Source organism: Populus trichocarpa, chromosome 3 (assembly GCF_000002775.5).
Source record: "Populus trichocarpa isolate Nisqually-1 chromosome 3, P.trichocarpa_v4.1, whole genome shotgun sequence".
Lineage (NCBI taxonomy): Eukaryota > Viridiplantae > Streptophyta > Magnoliopsida > Malpighiales > Salicaceae > Populus > Populus trichocarpa.
In genome coordinates, this window is record NC_037287.2 from 16,804,180 (window position 1) to 16,826,962 (window position 22,783).

A 22,783-nucleotide genomic window follows, 5' to 3' on the forward strand; every position below is an offset into this window, starting at 1 on the left:
ATTGTTAACCAAACACATTAAACTATTTTTTGTTCAACCTCAATTTCAACCACAGTTTTAACCAAACACCTATTTTTTCTAACCAACCTCAACTAAAATTACTTTTTATAAAACAAGTTTTTTCAAACCACAACCACAACAGCTACCGCAATACCAAACACACTCTTAGATTTCAAGTCTGCAGTTTTTTTTTTTTTTGAGACTTCTTTGTTACGCCAGCGATCACCTTTATGTCTATCAAGATACAAGAGAGACAAAATATGTATGCATGGAGTGGGTGTATATAATCTTAATCCAGACAACCAATGGGCTTGCCCGTTGGTGCCCTTACAAAACAAGCACCGCTAAAACTGGGATTTGAATCTTACCTTCAGAATCCAAAGACAAATGCATCATTATTCTAAAGACAGATAAATAAATAAATAAATGTATGCTTAGGTTGGAAAAGACATGAACTTGGATAAGACTATAGAGAGAAGCTAATCAGAGATTACATGAGTTTCGTTTCCAAAATGACAAAGAATCTAATAACCAGTCCTTATCAATGGAGTTTTGCACTCAAACGGCAAGTGTGTTGTCATCTTCTTGATTAATGATGCCAAAGCAGTTGACACTAATCCATCTCTCCCCCCCCCCCCCCCCACTTGGTTAGGTCAACATTTTGGATTGCTGCGACATAACTATGCTGGAGTTCATTATATTCCACATTCTAGGGCAGAAAACTTTTACCCATGACAATTCTCTCTCTCTCTCTTTTTTGTATTACTACGCAGATTCCTCATTCAGTACTACGAGACAAAGTTGTTGAAACGCAGCTTCCCATCGGGGCTCAAAATTGAAGATAAACTCAACTCTAGAAAATTTCAACTTAATTGGCGATTTGATATGCATATTCTCCACGTTATCATTTGAAGTTCTTCAATGGAATTATGATGAGACCTTAATTATTCGATTCAAAGGTGGGTTAATTAGATAGAAAATATGACATTATTGATAATTAATATTAAATCGGATATTGTTGGTTCTCTTATTTGGGATTTCGGTTGCTTACTAAAAGAATATATTTGTTTAAAAAATATATCAAATTGACACCTTTTTATATATATATTAAAAATAAAAAAATTTAAAAAATATTTTTAAATGAGAAACACCTTTCATTGCAATACCAAACAAACTATTAATTCATAAAATTTTGAAAAGTAGTAATCTAGACTTTATAAATAAATGAGTGAGCAAAAACTGTTGCAAATGAAATCATTAGAGAGTTCATTTATGCTGGTTGGCGAGGCTTTCGTTCCCTTGAAGCTAACACGACAATGTGACATGAGGACAAGGGCACTAATAAGCAATCAACTAAGTTTGTTGTGGCTTTGTGCCCCTAAAAGGAAATGCCAGTTGGTGCCAGGAAAGAATAATGATAGAATGAAAGGGCAAACTTCAAATACATTATTACAGTGACTCTCAATTAATTCACATTTTTTTTTGTCAATTAAGACTCTAAAGGTTTAGATATTCTCAATTGAGTCCTTCCATCTCAAATTATTATAATTGTTATTGGTTAAAAACAAATTCCAGATAAACTAGCTTCTTCTTTACTGAAGAAAGAAAATACACACTCTTGAACATAACGCACTAGCGATATATATGAATTAAGGACTTCATTAAATATTCTAAAACCTTCAGGGACCAAATAAATAAAGAAATTTATTGAGATATGGGTTGCAAGTTTTTGGGGATTAATTTTTTTATTTCTTAAATCACACCACTAACAAATGTTATAGGAATTTTTGTTTCCTTTTACTATTTGTGTTATCAGAAAATGATAGGAGGACCAAACTGAAATAGAAATGTTAAAGGATATAAAATTAACGTTTGATTTTGAGCCTCATTGGAAGCATGTCTTTATCAATTATATGTTTTTTGGATCAGGTCCCCTCAGATGATTTGACAAATATCATTTTTTTAACTATTTTATATTACACGAAAATAGCAGTTGGATATTTTTAAATAATGCATTAATTAGTCATGCAAGAAATAAGAGTTTGAGATTAAAAAATTTGTTCTTCTTGTAATCTCATGTTCGAGCCATGTGGTTGTTAATATGATGACCACTGGAGGTTTACATGGTCGTTAACTTCAGGGTCTGTGGGATTAGTCGAGGTACATGTAAAATGACCTGAACACCCATATTAATAATAAAAAAAAATATTGAACCGAAAGAGCTTGATCAAGGAAAAATATATACATTTGAGAGGCATGTGCCATCAAGATCATAAATCAAATTATACTTGATTTCTTTTTCTTCATTTTTTTGGCTCTGAATACCTAGTTTCCTATGACCAAAATATATACCAAGTGACTGGGAGCCCATAAATTAAAATGTTGATGGTTCTGAAAGGGGAATGTCCTTGTTCCTCTGACGTAAAATTAATATCATCTAATGCATTGAGTGAGAAGCCCTGGTGTAACTTTCAAAAATACTGTAGCATGGAATGACACATGGGAAGTCAAAACCCCATCTTACCTGCGGATTAACCTGTGAATTATCCTCTTTTCTTGTTTTTGGGAGAACAATAGCTTGTGAAATTAAAAAAAAGTTTTATTTGGTATTGTGGTAGTTTTTATAATTATAATTTTAAAAAGTTATTTTATAAAAATTATTTTTATTTGAGGTTAATTTGGTATTTATAAATGCTTGATTAAAACTGTGGTTGAAATTAAGATTGAATAAAAAATAGTTTAATGTATTTGGTTAAGAATGCTTTTGAAATTAAGGTTATAAAATAATTTAAAAATATATATATTAATATTAATGGTTTTTAATTTAAATATTGTAGATTTAACTATTGCTATTATATCATGATATAAATAATACTTTATATAAAATATTTTTTATTATTCCATTAAACTATTTACAATTTGGGATTGCGATCAAATTCTACAAATGTTACGTGTTCAAGCGCTCTTCGTCTAATTTATGTAGTGTTATTGAATAATGTTAAACACTAGTTTTTTGAATAAAAGACAATTAAAAAATAAAAAAAAAATATTTTTTTATTTTACTGGTTCAGACCCGGTTCAATGCATTTTGAGCTTGGGTTCAGACCTAGTCCGGCCGGAACAATGGAGCCATTCTCCACTATTCACCTAAAACGCTGAGCCATCCGCCCAAGAAGCAGCTCCTTGCTGCTTTCCTTCCCCCTACGTTTCAAATGCAAAATTCCATGGAATCTATAAACAATAAACTATGTTTTTTTCATTAACAAATATGTTGTATCTGCGTTTTAAGCAAAACACAAATACAACTTCCTAAACAAACACTACAAAAGTATTGCTCATTCAAATCTCTTGAATATTATTACCCGTAGAATCTTACTCTCTCCTTTTCCTTTTCTGTAGGCCGGAATCTTTCAAACTTTTTTTTAAAAGAATTTAGAATATAAATCTTTGATGACAAGAGCAGAATCGTGGATAGAAGTTGAACAAATTAAGCATAATTGATAATTATTCTTGTCAAAGTTTTTGTTAGTCTACAAAACCGTAGTTAAAAATTGACATAATCTAATTATATTCAATCCATGGGTGTCTAAGACTGCCTAAATGACTGATCAATGAGGTGCATCTGTTGCTTAAAACCTCGATATATATATATATATATATATATCAAAGCTTGTGCCTCCGATTTAGAGCTGTTGACAGATATCTACAAATGAAGGACAGTTCAATCTTTGTTATATTATTGCCCTAAGCATAAACAAACATACCAACAACCTGCGTTTGCAACATAATATATATTTGTCAAGTAATCTAGCTGTAGCCTCCTGCTAATTAACAACGCATGACGTACTAAATCCAATATTTCATAATGTCTCAAGGTATCAAATAATAGAAAAAAACTTTCATTAGCATCAACCCCACCATTAACTAATCCTTTTTCTTGTCTTCCACTCCTTGTTTTTGCCGACGCAGAAATTGTAATCAAGCACCCCAAGTGCATGCGACTGCGAGCTAGCTATATATGTTTCTTCTTCTTCTTCTTCCTTTTCTTCTTCTTTTCCACCTTATTTCTCTTGAATTATATATATATATATTGAATTTGAGATTTTCAGAACCCCATTTATTACGCATATAAGTATGTTTGTCATCCCCTTAATTAATTTGTATGTTCGAGCATCCCATCGATCTAATTATTTTACAATGACTCGGCAACTCAAAAACACCACGAGTTAATATTTATAATGGAATATAATCATTTAATGTGTAGGAAGAGGCTACAATTTATTTGAAGGTAAAATCCTTAATTAAACTATGATCAAGTTGATCGAGTAAAATGATTTGGAACTCTAATATTGATATTTATATTTCTTTTCTTCAATAAATTCTGGGTTAAAATATCTTAATGGAAAAGAAAATGAGATTACAAAATTTATTTAAATAAGGTTATCAAATTTAAGAAAAACTCAAAACTTGTTTCAGAAAAATGTATATAAAAGATAAAATATAAAACATTACACATTTTATATACACAATTGATATACACACATATCATACAGGAATAAGTATAAACAATTAACGATTAAATTACCGAATTTGATTGACTCAATCCCATAAATCACCATAGAAAAATGGTACAAACGCAATCAATCAATAAAAAAATTAAAAGATTCATAAAAATGCAAATTGGAGATGAATGTTGGAATATCATGACCATGGACTAGAGCTGTCGAATCAAGAGGTTTTAATTTGTTTGCTTGAGGAGGAGGAGGAGGAGGAGGAGGAGGAGCGGGGGTAGTCATTGACGGCGTGAAAGTAGTAGTACCAGCGGAGCCACGTGAGAAGCCAAAGAAAGAGACATATTTTGTTACACGTCAACATCAACATTTGAGTGAGGACCCACTTCTCATATTTGCCACCTTTCGTTGAGGTTGATTGCCAACTGGCATCTCCACCTTATTTTATCCTTCCCTTCACTTGTTTATTTACAAAACCACCCTTTCTTTCAATCATATCTACCCAGATTTGTGGACATTCATAGCCCTGCATGGACTGTCCTTTGGTAGGGAAGCAGAGGGTCAGAGAGGGTCATTAGCATGGTGAGGTTGGCGGGTGGGAATGACTAAGCTGGTATTTATGGTAATTTAGTTGGAAAACAAGGGGTTGTTTTGTTACAAGTGTATCTATATGATGCCATGCTCTTTAGCATCATGTTCCTTTAACCCGGAGGCATTACACACAGTTCGAAAGTAAGTGAGAAAATATACACACAGACTCGTTGGGCTACTTCATCAACTTTGCTTCTTTAGCTTATTATTCACACACATATTTTTTTGTTGGATAGATTTTGTTGTTTGGATTAATCTGTTGAGTTGAGACAAGAGAGAAATGGGGTATTGGAAATCAAAGGTTCTTCCAAAGATCAAGAAGGTTTTTGAGAAGGACAGTGCCAAGAAGGCAGCTGGAGCTGAAGCTTGCAAGACCTTTGATGAATCGAAGGTCCTCTTTCTAACTTGAATTTAAACTCTTGAATTTCTTCTTTTTTCGACAAGAATATTATAACTAGCTGCAAAAGAAGCTTACAAAATATTTACTATGTTAATTGAAGCATGTAGATGTACTGCTGTGTATCTGCTTTATAATGAACTTGCAATATCTTTCTTGCTTTAATTAATAGGAAGAAATCAGTAAGGAGTTTGAAGAGAAGAAGACTGAACTTGAACCTAAAGTGATAGAAATCTATGAAGCTTCATCAGCTGAAATCAAGGTCAGTCAATCACACACGCACAAATAAATCTAGCTACCTATATATTTATATATACATGAAACAAAATACTAACATGATCTTGTAAATATATAATTAACCTGAAACAGACCTTAGTTAAGGATCCCAAAGAAGCAGGATTAAAGAAGCAATCTACTTCAGTTCAAAAGTTCCTTGATGAGCTTGTTAAAATCGGTATATATATATAGAAAATCTACCCTCTCTTCCTCCCTTAGCTTCTTTCAAGATTTAATAAGCGTTAATTTTTTTTGACCATTGCCACCTCTATTTACTTTGCTGTATTTTTGCATGCGCAGAGTTTCCAGGATCAAAACTAGTATCTGAAACATCTTCAAAATATGGACCAGCCTATGTTTCGGGTCCTATTTTCTTCGTCTTTGAAAAAGTCTCAACCTTTATTCCGGTAGAGGAAAAGGCAGTCGAGGCACCAGCACCAGCACCAGCACCCGAAACAAAAACCGAGGAAGCAACTACTAGCACAGAGAAGGAGATAGTAGTTGAGGAAGAGAAGAAAGAAGAGGCAGTAGTAGCGGAGGCTTCAGAGAAGACTGAACCACCTCCAGCTGTGGCTGAAACACCTGCCAAGGTGGAGGAAGCAGAGCCACCAAAGCCGTGACTCGTCATCAAGAAGTAATTAAATCCCGTCTTTGTGAAAAAAGGTTACATGCAGTAAATGAAAAAAAAAAAAAGAACATTTGTTATTCTTTATGAATATGTATCCTTAATTTCCTTGTAAGTTTGGATCATATATTTCTGTGTGTGTTGTTTATTTTTATTTTAAATTGTAATATTAATTTACTATCTAGAGAAGTGGTGGGGTACATTACTCGGTTTCTTCTTCATAATTTTTTTTTAAAGTTGAATTTCTTTGAATAGGATCATAAATAATTGTTCTCTCCCGCTTTACGTCTGCTTGCCTGTCTGTCTAATTATATATTAATGTTGGATGATACATGTCATTTTCTATTGTGTCAAGCTTGACAAAGAACAAAATATTATTTCTCGCTTGATGTTGGGGTTTTAAAAATAGCATGGAAAGAAGAATGCCAATCATTGTAATTAAAAGCTTGGAGGAATAGTTATTTACAGCTTATATTAGCATTTAATTCCATATTAATTTAAAAAAAATGGAGTGATTATACAAGTTCCCCTTGCTTTGGCCTTCATTGCTGAGGTTCATTATACATATAATTAAGAAGGAAGATATTAATTTTATTAACAAATAAACTGCTAGCAAAAGATACACATTTCTTTCTATTTTTGGAGCCTGGATGGATGGATTACTTCTGTGACTCTGAGCACTACAGCTATATATTTTGATTTCACACTTTGGACAGTGCTAAGTACCCTCTGATGAAGACCAGATTGTGTGTCTGAAAACCATATTGTATGAGCTCATGAATTATTAGGACAGATCAGGTTTGTTGTTATAAAATCTTATTGTTTGTCGCTTAATTATATATATATTTGGGCCTTTTCTTTTGTCTACCACGCGATCGACCAGCTTGGGTACACATAATTGTTTGTGCGTTCTAGTTTTCTGAAAGCCAAAAAAGAAAAAAATAATTGTTTTTGTATTTGCAATTAAGGCCCATTTATTAATTAAATAAGGGTAGTTTAGAAGATATATATTCAAAAATTAAAAACAACAACTTCAGTCGTAAAATATCAGGATCTTCTATTTTGTCAAACATAAAGACAGAGATGTAAGAGAAGGCTTGAACGATGATCAAGAAAGATACTCCTATATATTTAATCAATTTTAGGGTAATTGTTTTTTTTACTATCTCTTATCTTTTAATATTTAGATTAGATTCATGCATGGATATTATATTAGGGTGATTAATAGAAATACAAGTTTTTTTTTTTTTTTTTTTTTTGGATTTTGGTCCTATTCTAATGGTCTAACAGAAATCCAAATCTCCATTAATGGTAGAAGAAATTTCACAACACACAACAACTGGTTAATAAAATTTAAATTTGCAAAGCATTACAAATTAACTTGACAAATAAAGAAATTTATTGCCATTAAAAGTCTTAAAAAGAAACAACATTGAAGCCGATATTGCCATTGGAGTCTTTGGATCTTACCAAAGCAACAACGAGAAGAAAATGTCCTGGGTGGGGGCGCTACTGCTACTGCTGCGGAGAAGGGACAATATAAGCTCAAGTGTGGGTCAATAAGAATGATTTAGGGTTACATCTTTTTTGGACGCTTAGGTGAGAGATTCAGAGAAGCAGAGAGCTTGGAGGAGCAACTTTGAGTTAGAGACCGGGGGGGGGGGGGGGGGCGGGGGCGGCTGGCTTGCTGATTGCTAGGGTCAGGATACAATTTTATTTATTTATTTATTTATAGCACCCCTTTGGACCCGTTTGGTCAAGTTAATATAGTTTTAGTTTTTGAAACCGAAACCAAACTAAATATTTTTTAAAAATTCTTTAATCATTTTAATTGGTTTTTTTTATGTTTTGATTTTTTCTGATTCTCTTGGTTTAGAAAAATTAAGATTTTGGACAGTTAATAAAAAAGTAAAGCTAATTCAAATACACCTTCCACGTATGTAAACGTGTGTTTCTGTTGATTTTGACATCAATTCAAATGTTAGGATGGGATATATACTCAGGGATTTGTCTGTTCCTGTCTTTTAACACCTAACTCTTATCAACCGTGGGATTCTTTTTATTTATGTGATTGAAAAATGTTTTTTTAAAAAGTAATATTTTAAAAAAAATTTTAATGTGTTGATATTAAAAATAATTTTTTAAAAATAAAAAAAAATATTTTAATATATTTTAAAGTAAAAAGTAATAACTACCAAATTTTCATAAAAAGAAAAGGTATCAGGGCTCTGCGTGACTGAAAATAAACTACCGACAACGCACCACATGAGAAATTGGCTTTTAATCAAGTAAATGCAGGCCTTCTGGGAAGAGGTTTGAAGCCATAGAACTTATAGAAACGGAAGGTCCAGGGGCATTTTAACGAAAATTCCCCGCAAGTAAATAGGAATATGCTACGTCCAGATTATTTGAATTTGAATCGTCTAATATATATTTTTATAGATTAGTGTTATAAATTTAAATTCAAGGAAATATCTATCACACCAGATTAGAATAATAATTAAAAAAACTCATAACAAAATATCTGACCGTCAAACCAATCTTAAATCTAATTAAATATTAAAATCTATTTTTTCGGTTATTGAACCCTTAGATCTCCTAACATTAGGTTCAAGAAAGACTAATTTTATTATTTTCCTTGAGTTTTCTGGATTTAGTGTTCTATTTAAGATTGTGTGTTAATTTTCTTTATGCTTTTAAATTCTAATTTCTTTTTTTAAAGATAAATTTTCTAGTTTATTTAAAGATTTTGTAAAACCTCCTTGGAAGGTAGGGAATTGTCATTAATTACATATTTTTATATATATAAAAAAAAAACAGAGAAATTCAGCTACCCTTGGATAAATCTTTTGAACTGCCCAGTGGGCCATATAAGTTGCAGCTGCAAACTAATCTGAGAATGGCTCATAGCCCGATCATCAGAATAAATTTAACAATTTCTTGGTGGGCATGGCAACTGTTATCCTACACCTGCAAAAGCTCTCTCTCTCACGCATCCTCTTCCTGGATCTGAGAAAGCACATATCAAGGCAAAGCAGATTTAAGATGAACGAAAACTTTACGCAAAACTATAAAAGAGGAATTTAAAAATATTTTTTAAAAAATTATTATTATTTTTATCTATGTTGACAAGTAGAGCCTTAATCTTGATTTCGTACTTGAAAGTTTTTTTTTTTTTTGGTAATGTAAAGATAATTTTTATTTCATAAAACATAATTGATAAATATATCTTATATATTTTTTAAGTTTTTTGTTAAGTGGGTGATAAATCCAAATTTATTGGTCTAAAAAAACACTAAAACACCCACAATTTCAGGCTTTCTTGGGGGCAAGGGAAGAGCTCAGTCGTCTTCGGCATGACCAAGGGAGATTATCCAGTTTCCTTGGGCTCAGACAAAAGAAGAACTCAACTCCCTAAAATTAGTTATATTTTGTATTTTACTTTCCAAACACATATATAAAAAATCTCTCAAAGTTTTATCATTTTTTCATTGCATTAATATAATTTATCTTCTTATCTCCACTAAAAGATAAAAAATAAGACTCATGAATTATAAATACCCTATAAATCCTTCAAGTTTTAGATTTTCAATCTCGTCATTATTAATATTTTTAACATATATATTTTTAGATTTTAAATATAATTATTCTTTCTATCTTTAAAAAAATACTTAAACTCTTCATATCTATAAAAAAAGAACCTCTTGGAGGTAATAACTACTAACCGCCTTGCCTTATTAGACACCAAGTATAAACTATTAATTACCTTAACTAGAGAAAATAAATTAAATTATTAAAATTAAAAGATTAACAGCTTATCTGCCATGTAAACTTTGATCCTAAACTACTTATTTTTTAGTATCTCATCAGTGAAGACTTTAAGCCATTCTCCAAGTGACTCTTTGGGTTGTAGCCGGCTTGCATTAAATAGCTATGTGCGTTTGGGAACGTCTAGGGCCGAAGTTCGTGCATGAGCAAGAATTTCGGTTGTGAAGGGGAATTTAGCGATGAAACAAGCTTCTTTCAATGGCAGAACAAGCACCCTGAATTTTAGTCTGGCGACTAGGCCATTCCTTAATTAGCCAGATTATCTACAATAATAATAAATAATTCTTGTGATTGAAAGTGACCAACGATATCAGAAGCCAATGCGGACAGATCGAACACCTAACAGTGGTCAACAGTGTTGTAAGCAAACCTGGTATGTCTAGTTTTGTCATAACATTTAAAAGCATTTGCCATAAACCAAAAGCTAATGGACAGGAACAGATCATAAATGCCGTGATCTTGATAGAATGATCTTCAGAAGCAGTCCGGACTCAATAAATCAATGCATCTGGTATCAGAGGAAGAAAAGAAGTTTTTCCTCCACCCAGGTTGCCGACAAGGGACTCATGTGAAGTTTTTCAACAATGAGATCCATGGATTCTAAAAGTATCTCGAAGAGAGGTCTACAAACTTAGAGTTATAATCCTCAAATGCAAAAATGGTCTTTTGAAATGCAAGGTTACATGAGACCAGATCAACTTGCCTGGAAAAAAGAAAATCAAATAACTTGTAACAAGTAGATAATCTAGTGTTAATCAAGAAGGCAATATGAAATTATCAAAAAGAAAAGCAAAAAAATGAAATCGCTACTCATTGATAGTTTCCTAAATAATCTTGCTGGGGGCAGATACTTACTCTCTGGTTGGCTTGACCCTGGTTGCCTCTCATCAGAATTGAGCTAATAATCTCTGATATGAAGACTTATTCTATTCTTCTCTCTTTGTCTGCATGGTATCTTGGAACAATTTCATCTGACGCTGGCAAATTGAATCATTTTGCTACGTTATCATGATGGGTCTTCTTGAGCAGACTATTCAGCTATATTGTTCTCTTCTCCAACCTTAAACTCTCAATATTGTTTACCATTAGCGGGAAATGCTTTCATTTTTTTTTATATACTCTTTAATTACCCTTCTATCATCTTAAGAAAAAGGGAAAGGAAATGTAAACAATAAAAGAGCGAATTAGAGAAGGAATCAGGTTAGCTCAATGGTTTGGTCACCCTTTAGTCCAACTCTATTTAGAAGGCCTTGCCTCCAAATCACATAAAAAGTAAGATGTTGGAGAGTTAGTGTGGATGATAGATACAAGAGAGAGAGTGAGAGAGAGAGAGAGACTACAGCTTTCTGCAAAAATCTGAGCTTTTGCTGTCATGAAACCCCTTGTCAGGCAAAATAATCATATAGGATACAACGAAGTAAGATAACTTTGAGAGAAATATAGAAGAGGCAGGCAAAAACACGAACCTTTTGTTTACCTTCTGATTCATAAACAATTGCTGTTGCAACTTCTCCAGAATGGCAATTGAGGAAGTTATGAAACAAGTGGATCCATGACCCTTGCAGGAACCGATTTCTTAGTTGTTGAAATCTCCTTTGCATCCAGTTGAATATCAGAATCACGCCAGAACTTGATGATGTGAAGGCTCTCTTCTTCTGTTGATCTCTGAACAAAAATTCTAGAAGCATACCCCTTCTTTCTCATCAGAAGACATTTATGTGAGGATCATTGTTGTAAGGGTAACCATGTATAACCATCCCTTATCTGACAAAAGTCTATCAGCAACAGGCAACATCCTATCAATTACACTCCTGCCAATCCTCCCTCCAGCCCACGCCGAGGCCATTCCTTCATTATCCGCCTCGTCATCAGGCATTGGCAGTACATATGGTGGGTTGACAACCATCACATCCACCATCCCAGACAACCTCTTCTCAAGCCCGGATGCAATATCCACGCACATCAAGTCAGCATCAACACCATGAGCATCCAACGTCTCAAGGGTCACTCTCAATGCATGAGGATTAATATCAATGGTAATATAGGACACCCCTGAAACTTCCTGTCCAAGCATAAGAGCTAGAGAAGCAATAACATATCTGCTACCACAACCCACTTCCAAACACAATCTTGGACAGTGATCTATTACAATATTTCGATCAGCTAGAAGCACTTCGACAAACGCAAACGAATCATCACATGATTCGTATATAAACCTCAGGATGCGTACTCACAAGGCGGATTATTTGTGCCGTTTTAGGGGACATCTTGTTAGCTACCTGATAGGTATCAATGCATTGAGAACTGAATTGGTTTCCAATAAAACGAATCATTATCAATATAAACAAGCTAAATGGTCACTCGACAATAAATTATAGTAATGGGATTCAATAAATATGCGTGTAGAGTAAAATGGCACGATCAAATTACAAGAAACAGTAAGCGGGACAGGTGGGTATTTAAGAAAAAAAGTAAAAAAAAAGAAATATGCAAGCAAATAGAAGATTAGAGATATGAATCTGGGAACTGAAGAGGGATTACCTGTTTTGTGCAACACTGGCTGTGCCTCCCTCCTCCTGCTGCTGCTGATTTTTTATTTTTTTACTGATGCTGCGGAAGAAAACAAATGCTGAGAGAGGGGGGGTTCTATATTATCAGCAAAGAGTAGCTATTTGGATTTATTTTTTTTAATTTATAGTTTTTTTTATGGTGTACTAGCAGCCACAATGTTTTGGGGAAATGTCTATAATGTTTGATTTGTTATCGGCTATTGAAGGGTTTTTTCCTCTCTCTTTTTTTAGATTCCTTTCAAGTTTAAAAGATAATTAACATGCCTTTAAAGTTTAAACCAATATTTTTTAATTAATAATAAATTACTTTTTAGTGATACTTTGTTGTTCAAAAATCAGGTGATTAATTAAACTAGCGAATAGATAACATATTAAATAAAAAAATTGTCTAAAAAAACTAGAATTCATATATGTTTAAAGATATAAACATATAATTTTATATATTATAACAAACTTGTAATCAAAACTAAAATCTAATATGCATGCTAATTAAGCATATATTATACAAGAGATTGAAATACAATCCTTTCTAACATGCACATAAATTACATAATATATCTATGTTTAGATTAATACAAAGAGGAATACTATTTAAAAATCTTTAAAATAATAAAATTTTTGTTGTTGTCACTGATGAATTATTTATTTTTAAAGATTTATTGCTCCTAACTTAGTGTAACTTGAATGATTGCAATAAATCTCTCAAGATTCCAACACCGTCATATTATTTATATACTTTAAAGACAAGATGTATGAATCAAAGTTAATGACTAAAATATTTCTTGACAAAACCAAACCTAAGCTCTAAACTAGAGGAGAAAACTCTAAAAAAATAAGGTGAAAAAGACTATAAAATCTAGAAAAATAGTGTAGATAATTATTCCTTCACTTTTTTTTTTATAGTGGATTTTGAAACTAAAATTGATAAAGCATTAATTATGGTAATTACTAAGAGCTTTTGAGATTAATTTATTATTTATATATAATTTGTTTTAATTATGTTAATGTTCAATATTAAAAAACTTAAATAAAAAAATATTTTTTAATAAAATATTAATCCTAAAAATAAATGAAATCCACTTTAAATTTAACTTCAAATACGCACATTAACCATGATTTATTAAAAAACACTTCAACAAGTATAACTTGTACCATCTTCACAGTTTATGAATAGCAAATGTGTCTCATCAATGGTTTGAATCACAATTTTAATTGTCTAGCATCATTCATGGTTGTTATACGACGGTCTCGACTATATCATGTATAAAATATATTGAAAATATACAATGGTTGATATTAATTGAGAATAAGTGATAAATCTTGTAGGTTGGTCTTTTTTTTTTAGTTAAAAAATCATGAGGTTTCCATTAAAATTTATTAAATTCCTTAAAAAAAATTCTTTTTTTTAATTCAAGCAATTGCAAATGGGAATATATATATATCTTCTTAGTTTACACTTCGTATATAATCATTTTATTGCCTATAAATCCCAGGGTCAATGCAAGTTAATTTTAGCCTAGTTAGTGCTTAAACTTGCTTTATTTCTCTTTCCTCTTTATTTATTTATTTATTTATACTCATGATTATATCTCACAGATACAAGGCGTCGTAACCCTTCAAATAATATCTGAGCAATAAAAGCAAGAGCATGCCATCCAAATGATGACATATATATATATAATAATGAAGCCAGGAATCACAATCAGATAGGTTTGCAGTACGTACATCTTTCCCTATTCATGTTTTCATGCCTAAATAAAGAGACCAAAATCATCCCTCCAAGCTAACTACAGCTTAGCTCTAATCAGCGGCATGCACAATATTAGAGCCAGACATGCTTTTAAGCATCAGTAACCCCATTAAGATGGAAAAAGGGAAAAGAAGAAGAAGCACCATTTATGATTTATATACTTTAAATAATAATCGCTGCAAAGATAGCCTGGTTATACTGCTTGAGCAGAGTTGCATCCCCGACATTCACCACTCATAATCAGTGAATCATCTATGTCTTCTTGTTGTCAACAACTTCTATAATGTGTCTGGTGAAGTCACTCCATGTGAAATGTGTTGGGTTGTTTAGCTTGTGCAAGCATCTGAACAACTTCTCTCATTGTTGGCCTCTCCACACTTTGTTCTTGAACACACAACATTGCCACAAAAAAGACTTGCATTGCTTCAATTAATGGAATATCAGTCAGCCTTTGATCCAGAATCTTAACCACCCCCTCTTTGCTTGACTTGGTCTGTGTCTTTGTCCATTGAACAATGTCTAGCCCTTCTTCTCCGAAGTCGCCAACTGGCCTTCTGCCTGTGATTAACTCTAATAGTACCACTCCAAAACTGTAGACATCGCTTTTTTCATCCACTTTCAAGGTGTATGCGTATTCTGTTACAAGAAATTCCTTAGTCCTAAGCTTCAAAGTAATAGTCTTGAAGAAAATGTGATAGAATAGAAATGTTTATTTAAAAGAGGGTAACCAATGCCATGCACTACTGTTTGTTTAAGTGAATCTCTGTGACATGCACTGTTGTTTTGCACAGAAAAAGATGTGGTGTTCAACTCATCTCCCAAGGCAAAGCAACTACTTGTGTATGTTAAAAAAGAAAAGGCAGTTTGCGCTTTATAACTGTGTTGTATAGACATGTTTCTCTTTTTTGGGGTTTAGGGAAAGTAAAGGTTAGATAGATCCGAATCAGGATCCTCAAGGAGGTTTTGCTTGGAATTTGGATTTATGCTGATTTTGCTGTTGCTCCTATTTCTGGGTTTGGTCAAAAAGGGCAAGCTAGTTATTGGCAAGAGTGAAGGTTGGTTTATGGTTTCTAATACAAAAGCTCACACAAAATACTAGTAGTGTGGGTTAAAGGCTTAAAGCAAGATGAAAAGTAAAAGGGAGAATTTTCATCTGTGTTAGTGGAGCCTTCACCATTCTGGACTCCACATGGTACTCTGCCTTGCTACTTCGGTCCAAGGAAAAGTACACTAGTTCTTATCGCAGATCTAAAATGAGAACTAACAAAAATGGACAGACTCTACATTTTTATTTGCCACTCGAACACAGAAATGAGCACCATAATTAGTTTTTTAAAACAATGATTAAACCAGATTATTGGGGGCGTTAATCATGACATCAAGTCAAAGGAAAATGCGAGAGATGCTTTACTTAGTGGCTAAATGAAGAATCTATGTCATGTCAACATAGACAAAAGGTCTCAGGTTCCAAGGGCCAATTCATTTGGCTGAAAATAAAATTACTGTATGTGATCTTCCAGTTGATTTTGTTTTAGGTTATTTTGAAAATATAGGCAAAGGGGGTACCTGGAGCAATATAGCCATAAGAGCCAGCAATTGCAGACATGCATTCTGAATTTCCAGTGTCTCGTAAGAACTTGGCAAGACCAAAATCTGCTACATGAGCCTCAAAATCTGAGTTGAGCAGGATGTTATTGGACTTGACATCCCGGTGGATGATTAGAGGGGAACAGTCATGGTGCAAGTAGCATAGGCCTTTTGCAGCTTCAATAGCAATTTTCAGCCTGGTATCCCACTTGAGAAAACCACCTCTCTTCCCATGCAGAACTTCACCTAGGCTTCCATTTGGCATGTACTCGTATACAAGTAAATTGGACTCTTTATTGGAACAAAATGCCAACAACCTCACTATATTCCTGTGTCGAATTTGGCCTAATGTTTGCACTTCAGCAGATAGGCCATTATCATGAGACGAGCCTTTGCTTATTCCCAACAACTTCTTGACTGCTACTGGTTCTCCGGTAGCCATTAAACCTCTGTAGACAGTGCCAGCGCCACCTCTCCCTATGATGTTGTTTTCCTTGATGCATTCCAATATGTCTTCGCTTCCAAATCCCAGCTTCTGGAATGCTGTGAGCTTCCAGGAATTTGAATTTCTTCGGATCTTTCGGGTCTTGATAATTGCCAAAGCCGCAAATACCAAAGAGCATACTAAAAGTCCCAGAGCAAAAAGAAGCTTGAATTTTCCATGGACCTGAGACCTGGAGCTATTTTGGTCGTGGAGTTGTAATGGAGACATGGATGAATAGTTGCATGGGTTTAAGTAAGAACCACAAAGTTGAGGGTTACCGATAAATGATGTGGAGTTGAAGAATGAATATTGTCCAAATTCAGGTATGGAACCAGAGAAGTTGTTGTGAGAAAAATCTGCCGAGGTTAGACTTTTCATGGACCCAATTTCCTTGGGTAGACTTTGGTTCAAATGGTTCCAGGATATATTAAGGTAATTTAATATGTGAATTTGTGTGATATGAACTGGAATCGGGCCTGAGAGTTGGTTCTGACTCAAATCTAAGTAAGTCAAGGTAGGACAATCGCCAATTTCAGAGGGGATATTCCCAGACAAGTTGTTTCTACTCATATCCAATGTAAGGACATTTTTCAACTGACCTATTTGAGGTGGAATTTCCCCTGTGAATCGGTTTCCACTGAGCAGAAGCATCTGCAAGTTGGAGAAATTGCCGATGGATGCAGGAAGCGGCCCAGATAAGTGATTATCTGCAAGATTCATCTGCTCAAGTTTAGATGGTATCTTGCCTGTTTGTTGTGGAACCTGTTCACTCAGATAATTGTTCTGCAGCTCCATGAGTGACAGTTCCGGCAAGTAAAGGAAACCACTTGGAATTGATCCAGTCAGATAATTCTGCCCCAACCGAACTCTCCTGAGAGAGTCACAATGGCCAAGATCATCAGGCAGAGGACCGAACAAAAAGTTGATGCGCAGGATTAGAATCTGCAGCTTCTTTCCTAAGCAGAGAGATTTAGGGACTAATCCAGTAAGCTTATTGCTTGACAGATCGAGTTCAATTAATCTGCCATTTTCTCCCAGCTTAGCAGGAATGACTCCGGTGAAATTATTGTGCCAAAGCTTCAGGACTTCCAGCTCAGGTAGCTCCGCAATGAAATGAGGGATCTGCCCATGTAACTTGTTAAGAAACAAATTCAATAAGGTGAGACGATGAAGACCGGAAAACTCTAGTGGGATATCTCCTGTTAGCGCGTTGTTTGAGAGATCAAGAGATTTGATGCTGCTCAGGTTGCCCAGTTCGGGAGGGATCGGACCGGTGAGCTCATTTGTTTGCAAGAAGAGGGTATCTAACTTGTTGAGGTTTCCCAATTCAGGCGGTATCAGTCCACGTAAGCTACAATTTGCAAGGTCTAGATGAACCAGATTGATCAGCTTGCCAAACTCAGGTGGGATTCCTCCATCGAACTCATTGTAATACCCCAAGTAGAGCTGCTCAAGATTAGTAAGATTACCAAGCTCGCGAGGTATTAAACCACGCAAATCATTTCCCTTCAATGAGAGATAATTCAGCTGTTGCATGCTTCCATAGCTTGGAGGGATAGTCCCCTGAAAGTAATTCCCGCCAAAATCCAAGTGCTTGAGCTTGGCAAGTTGGGTGACACCTAATGGTAGCGTACCATTGAGATTGTTGTTATAACCATCCAGCACTTGAAGTTCTTTCAACTGAGAAAACTCCCAGTCCAGCTGTCCACTGAACAGATTGTTGGATATGTTGAGGAACTGAAGCCTTATAAGCCTATGAATTTCTCGTGGGAACCCATCAGAGAAGCTGTTTCCTTGCAGCGAAAGATTGACAAGGCTTCGAAGCTCAGTGATCGCTGGTGATAGAGTGCCAGAGATGTTTGAATTGGATATATCAATAGCAACCACTGATCTATTCTTGTCGTCGCATTGGATGCCAGTCCAAGAGCAAAGAAGCGGGTAGTTGGACACATTCCAGCTATCAAATGAAGGATCATATGACTCGAAAGATTGTCTGACAGAAACCAGGATTGAAGCTTGTCTTTCGAGATAGATATTATGTGAAGAAAGTGATTGGCTGGGATTGATCAGGAAAAAAAGGAGTAGAGAAGAGAAGAAGGCGAGCTTCACATTAGAAGCAGCCATGCTAGTAGTTTTGGTGGTTTAGAGAGAAAAAATAAAAATGGGTTCTAGAGAACCGAATATCCTATTTATCAGATTGAGAGAAAAAATTAAAAAAAGTGTCCATCTCATAAAATATGAAAATTAACTGAGGCTATACAACACAGAGATAGAGGTGTGCGTGTGGCAGAGTGAGGGGGAAGAGGTCTGATGAAACTAAAGGCAAAGTTGTTTGTTGCACATTAACAGCATCCAAGGTCATCTTTCTCTTTGGCTCAGCATTTTTTTTGGTTCCATCTTTTGCTTTTAAAAAAAGAAAAGCAAAAGCAAATGTTTGCATAAAGATGTGTAGCAAGCAGGCCGTTTCATCAACCATTATTTGAATCTTCCGTTGCTTTTCAACACCAACTTACTCATCTGCCCTTGCTTTAACTTTTCTTAGAATAGAATCCATTTGTACACATGTACAGATTTGACGCGATTGAAGATTTAAAGCAGCAAAAATATTGCTTTATATATATATATATATATATATGGGAGCTATACATGTCGATCAATATATATTTCCTGATATATATATATATATGCACTCAGCACTTAATTTGTAAGTTGACTTGAAGGTTAAAGAAGTAGAACACCAACTTAGCAGGAGTAGCTTAATTTTATGATGTTTTTACTTGGACATATTTCTAACTTGAAGTCATTTAAACTTATTTTTGCTACATGTTTTTTTTTTTTAAATCAACTCTTAAATTATAATTCAAAGTTAAAAATCATTTTTCATAGATTACACCAAATAATCTCTTAGTTCTCGAACCTTTGTTTGAATAATAAGTTTTCAACTCTTAGTACGAGTAGTTCTTATCCAGCTTCGAACCAATAATCTAGTGTTATTATGTCAACTTTCTGCTCCTAGCTTGTTTGCCATCCATGGCTTTCATCACCCTGCAAAGATAAAGAATTGTAAAAAAAAATCGCATTGCACCAAGTTGACAAACTATTGATCGTAATTATCAATAATGGGTGGTATATATGATGCAGCATCTTCTTAGTTAGCTATAGCCTACGCTAGCTGGTGTTTCTTTACCACCACTTAATTAATTGCCAACTACAAGAACGCATCTAAAGTTTTATTTTAATAATCAAGGCCTGATGACGAAGAACTAGCAGCAGAGATAAAGCCCAGCAGCGTTGATCATATTTGATAGTAATTTTTTTTGCCTCTTCTATCACCCTAGCACACCTAAGATTTCATCAGGTTTTAATTTACTCAATCACAAGCTTTGGATTGCGAGAAGAAATATGTCTATATATATATATGCAAACACATGAACAATATTCTTCCAGCGATCGGTGATGATTCCAAGCTTGCTAATGCTGCTGACTCCGTTAATCATTAGTTGGAACAGTGGCTAACTTTGTTCTTCTCCACTTTTCCTCGACAGGGGGCGCCGAACCAATGCTTGATTGCTCATTCCTTTTCTTTGCAAGCAAGGGAAGTATTTGGTACAGTCATGGATTCTTATCAAGTATTAATTACTAAGGACGCTGCCATTGGACATATACAGTGCCTATCCGCTCATCAATGAAATTAATCCGATTAACATTCTCTATCCCACAGGAATAATGTAATCAACTTAGGGCACGAAGATAAATCTTCAAACTTGGTTTCTTTCGAGGTGGATGTGTGTGAACAAATATTGGTCTCTTTCGTTAACATGTTGTTTGCATAGGAAAAAGAACGTAGTGGGCACTGCCCCACCCCCCACTTTAGACCGCAGCATATAACAAAGTGAAAGCAACTCCATGGGTTGGTTGATTTTAGAGATTCATCACACTTTTAAGCTCTCTCTCTCTCTCTCTCTCTCTTGGTGGCCCTGCTGGAATCTACACTTGCTTGGTCAATCAGTTATTTGGACTGTTTCTAAAGCCAGCATTAGTTTTAAAAAGGTACATCCATGCATGTGGATTGGTGATCACAATGGCTATACGGTCAGCTTTTTTATATTTATATCTTATTTATCAATAAAATATACCTAAATATTCCTATTTTATTCATCGAATAACTATATAAATATCATTGTAAAACTATTATTTATTATTAAAAAAATAAATAGTAATATATATATATATATAGAAATGAATTGAAAAACATCATAATATTTACGAAATTACCAAATTATAAATGGAATTAAAGATATAAGGATTTAAAATACACTTTTTGAAACATGAGAGCTAATAATTAGTTTTGATAATCTGTGACCAAAAGTTATAATTAACTCGAGCAAAAAAATCATGAGGTCATTACTAGAAAATTGAAAACTAATGATAAAATATTTGATCACAAAATCCGTAAATTTCATCACAAATAATCTCTTGCAATGGAATTTGTGATTGAATATTTCCATCACAATAACCTTTGCCGCTAAATATATATAGTTTGTGATTGATTTGCACCAGAAACTTATTGTTGCTAATTATTTCATCGAAAATAAGATTAATAAAAACATTAAAAATGGTCGAGAAAATCAAATTTTGAATTCCGATTGCAATTCTAGCAAAAATATAAAAAAAAATAGTAATTTATTTATTTCATTGATTATATAATAAAATTTTAAAAATACATCATAATAAATTTAAGTATTTAAACATAAATATCAAATTAAATGTAATTAATTTCAAGACTACAATCATTATCCCATCATAAAAAAACCACAATATTGTATAACAAAAAAAAACATAACTCTCCACAAAAAAAAAATAGTAATTATATATGTAATTTGGTATCTAATTACTCATCGTAACTTTGTAACTTTACCCAACAAGATTCACAAATTTGCAATAAACTTTAATTTCATTTATCATCATCATTCAATCTAAAATAACACAACTTATCTAATTAATTAGCATAATTACTCATCATACATTAAATAAAAAACACCTGCAAAATTATGTAAAAAAAAAACAAAATTGAACAAACTAATTCTAGGGAGACAAGTGAAAAAAAAATATAAATATTAAAGAAAATATATAGTTGATGGAGAAACTGATGAAGGGGAGTTGTTGCTGAACATGGGAGGTCGTTGACGGTGACTTGGTGGTCCTTTTAAAGATGGTGACCTGAGAGGATAAGATTAGATAAAAAGGATTTTGTATATGAGAGAGGAGAGGAGATAAGAGAAAGATATATTGAGATTGAGAACGCAGGAGCTGCCTGGATATAAATAGAACTTTGTGGTGGAATTGCGACATAAAATTACAAGGGGGGCGAAGATTTATAAGGAGGAAAGTGAGATTTTAAATTCGGCGACTAAATTGTGATGGAATTGATCCCAATTCCATAATTTTTTTTATAAAATTAGTGGCAAAATCGCGATACAAAACTAGAAATGAAAAAACAAATGAGGAAAACGAAGATTTAACTTGCTAGATGCTAGCTACGGAGGCACGAGGCTCATAATTGGAATTCAAATTCTAAGTATCAATCTAAAAGTCTAGTTTCTTAATTAATAGGTGTATATTTTTTAAAATTCTAGGTGCTACAAGCAGAGAAAACAAAATATTGCGAAACCCTAATCTAGAAACCAATGGAGATTTTAGGTTGGTGAAAGAAGCTAAGCCCTAGCTAGATGCTCTGAAAGAAAAGGGAAAATAATACATATAGCTAGGTGCTACGGAGGCACGATCGAGGCTCATAATTGGAGTTCATGAGTTGAGTTTATCTGAACAGAAGACAATAGCTATAATTATAATGGACCAGGAAGCTACCAATATGTATTAAAGCATATAAAAAAGAAGCTGGAAAAATAATAATAAATTACGATCATTCAACTTCCTCAGCAAAGAACTTTTTCTCCGAGCCCACATTTTGGCTGCTTGTTTCCATCCTTCAATACATACTGATGGTGCTGGTTTCATCATCAATGGAATCTTCCCACTCCCTGGTCCCTTTTAGCCGTAGAGAGACCGTTCCTTCACTGAGAAAAGTTATAATTATTTGACTCAGTATTGTCTTTGATTTTGCACGATAATTATTGTACTTTTAATTAAAACAATTTTATTTT

General features: G+C 33.8%; 2 protein-coding genes and 1 pseudogene across 3 annotated transcripts; 1 reads left to right on the forward strand and 2 right to left on the reverse strand.

Annotated features, from left to right (window-relative positions):
- The first annotated feature begins 5,087 nt into the window (after positions 1-5,087).
- LOC18097095 (plasma membrane-associated cation-binding protein 1) lies at positions 5,088-6,624 on the forward strand. 2 transcript variants are annotated; one of them, XM_024596721.2, is made up of 5 exons: positions 5,088-5,243; positions 5,339-5,493; positions 5,672-5,761; positions 5,869-5,953; positions 6,076-6,624. In XM_024596721.2, the coding sequence occupies exons 2-5, from the start codon at positions 5,383-5,385 to the stop codon at positions 6,393-6,395; spliced, it is 606 nt and encodes a 201-aa protein (XP_024452489.1). In that variant the 5' UTR covers positions 5,088-5,243; positions 5,339-5,382; the 3' UTR covers positions 6,396-6,624. The 2 variants fall into 2 exon arrangements, with proteins under 2 accessions (XP_024452489.1, XP_006385859.1); XM_006385797.3 differs by having other exon boundaries at positions 5,189-5,493.
- Positions 6,625-10,668: 4,044 nt separating this feature from the next.
- Positions 10,669-12,632, reverse strand: LOC18097096 (uncharacterized; annotated as a pseudogene).
- A 1,801-nt stretch (positions 12,633-14,433) lies between these two features.
- LOC7465379 (leucine-rich repeat receptor-like serine/threonine-protein kinase BAM3) lies at positions 14,434-19,049 on the reverse strand. The gene is made up of 2 exons (XM_002304579.4): positions 16,115-19,049; positions 14,434-15,184 (listed from the first exon to the last, which is right to left on the reverse strand). Exons 1-2 carry the CDS (start codon positions 18,741-18,743, stop codon positions 14,847-14,849), a joined length of 2,967 nt encoding a protein of 988 aa, XP_002304615.2. The 5' UTR covers positions 18,744-19,049; the 3' UTR covers positions 14,434-14,846.
- Between the last annotated feature and the right edge of the window lie 3,734 nt (positions 19,050-22,783).